Source organism: Bison bison, unplaced genomic scaffold (assembly GCF_000754665.1).
Source record: "Bison bison bison isolate TAMUID 2011002044 unplaced genomic scaffold, Bison_UMD1.0 scf7180017864381, whole genome shotgun sequence".
NCBI lineage: Eukaryota > Metazoa > Chordata > Mammalia > Artiodactyla > Bovidae > Bison > Bison bison.
Window position 1 is genome coordinate 1215537 of NW_011494953.1, and position 2455 is coordinate 1217991.

Genomic DNA, 2455 nt, shown 5'->3' on the forward strand with positions numbered 1-2455 from the left:
CCAATGCTGGAAGGAAACCCTCTCAGAGTCATCTCACTGTGACCTTTCTGGGACCCACCAACTCCTTTTGGAAAAGCATGTTCCCAATCCTTCTCATGGGAAGCTTATGTCAGAGTAATGGTCTCCAACATGATTTTTTCCTTCAAGCTTAAAGTCCCCTCCTTCAGATCATAAAAGGAAATATTGTTTCCCAGAGGTCTGAGTAGTTTTGGTGCAAAATCTGTTTCCCAAACTGATTTTTTAAGTGTTGACTTGTATTTAGAAGAAGGGGAGGGAAGATGGCTTGAGGCAGTGGGTGGGGAGTGGGAGAGGTGAACGAAACAATCAAGAGGCAGTGACACCACGAATAAAAAGCTTTATGGTTACAGTGATAACCCAAATTCCAATACTGAGTCCTCCAAAGAACTATATCTAGTGGGAAATCAGGCCAGTGAGTATCAGAGGTTAAACCTCTAGACCTCACCATGGGAAGAACGTGGCAGGAAGAAGAGGGACGTTCTGAGTGTTTCGGAAGCCCTTCCGTTCTCTTCTTCCAATCTTCCAAGCCAGAAAAAGAGAAGACTCAGGCTGGGCAGATCATCAGCTCTTTGAATCCTGGAGTGTTGCTCTTCAGTTGCTCTTCAGTGTTCATGACCCAGTTCAGCAGCAGCCCCCAGAGCAGCAGCTGGAGCCCCCAGAGCAGCAGCCAGAGTCCCTAGAGTGCTGGCCACCGCCACTGCCACAGCAGCCAGAGCTCTGGTGTCGGCGTCGAAGAGATCTGCGAAGCTTGTGGTGGCTCAGGCAGCAGCCTCCACCCCCAGAGCTGCAGCAGCCCTCAGAGCTGGAGGCACAGCAGGAAGACGCTGGAGGGGGACATGGGGCTGGGCACTTGGGAGGACACTTAGGAGTACACTTGGGTGGGCATTTAGGGGGACACTTGGGTGAGGGCTGGCACTGCTGCTGGTTTTGCTGGCAGGACATCTTGGCAGAAACTGAATGGAGCTGGAAGAAAATAGAGAAATTTTAAGTTTAACTAACCCAAAATAACTTCCTTACATTTAAAACTGAACTATAATTTCACAAGAGTTCTTCTTTATGGTGATCAGATTTTAAAACCCAGTCTCCCCAAATGAGTTACAAGAGACATGCAAAGAGTTTCAACCTAGGAACTCCATAATTTCAAATGAACTTTTTGCAACTTCAGAAAGATGCCAGTCCTTTTCCTTGTAATCCTCCCTCCCCTTTCCAGCAGAAACTTCCCTGCCAAATCCACTTTTCTCCTTGTCTTCCTTCAAGGCTGTCTTCAGCCTCCACCCAGGGCTTCTCTCTGCCCAAAGCACCAGCACCAAGAGTCCCTCTTGGTCCTTTACCTGGCTCAACACTGGAGCAGATTACCCTGGAGGCAGGTGGACTGAGGTGCTGCCAGGAGCTTCTGCCTTTTATACAGGTTCAGCTCTGACCTGGCATCAGGCAATGACAACCAAGGGCAGGATGCTGATAGCATTTTTCCCAAGGGGCACAGGTGACTACCCTCCCCTCACATCCCAAGGACCCAATTCCTCCCTCCATAAGTATGTCAAGTATTAACCCACAGGAAGATCCCCTGAGAGTTGCTGGCCTCTAACTAAGATAACGATGCACTCAGTGCCTGTCAATCTCACAAGCAGTTCTGCTATGTTCCTGATTTCCCAAGCTCAGTCAATAGGGTTCTAGACCTCTGCAAAGGGAAGTACTCTCTTCTCTTTGGTATAGGAAATGGAGGGGAAATTCCCAACATGGAAATTAAATGGACCTTTTGGAATAAAGATACAGATCCAAAATAAAGTTCCAAGCCCAGGCCAACTATCTAATGTGACTTTTTCATTCTTAGATGATGCCATGTTGTTGCTGCTATTTAGTCACTAAGTTGTGTCCAACCCTTTGCAGCCCCATGGACTGTAGCCCACCAGGCTCCTCTCTCCATGGGATTTCCCAGACAAGAGTACTGGAGTGAGTTGCTGGTTGCTTCTCCAGGGGATCTTCCCAACCTGGAGATTGACCTTGCATCCCTGAATTAACAGGCAGATTCTTTACTACTGAGCCACCAGAGAAGCCCACTTGATGTCATAGTCTGGGACTAGGAATGCTTGCTATCTCAGTGATGCTATTTTAGGCAGGCCCCATGCAGATGGTGTGTGTGGGTGGTTGGCTTCTCTCTTTACCTGAACTTGATCCACCAAAAGAACTCACAGAGAACACTGACTCAGCAATAATAATCCCTTTGGAAGGGCAGAAGTCTCAGAATGGCTTCTCTTTCCACATGTGGTCCTAAAGAACGCATCTGTGGTCTGCCCAAGGTGAGGTGGCAAGAGCGGGTATACGATGAGGGTGAAGTTGGAGAACTAGATTTCGATGGAAGTTGCCAGAAGTGAGGCCTAGGTTCTGGTCGACTCTAAGAAAAGACCATCCAGCCTGAGAAAATCCTTTTTGTATAAAA

At 48.0% G+C, this 2455-nt stretch overlaps 1 protein-coding gene across 1 annotated transcript; it reads right to left on the minus strand.

The window, feature by feature from the left end:
- Nucleotides 1–639: 639 nt before the first annotated feature.
- LOC105001331 (late cornified envelope protein 5A-like) lies at nucleotides 640–960 on the minus strand. Its single transcript, XM_010857547.1, has one exon. It carries the CDS (start codon nucleotides 958–960, stop codon nucleotides 640–642), a length of 321 nt encoding a protein of 106 aa, XP_010855849.1.
- Nucleotides 961–2455: the final 1495 nt, after the last annotated feature.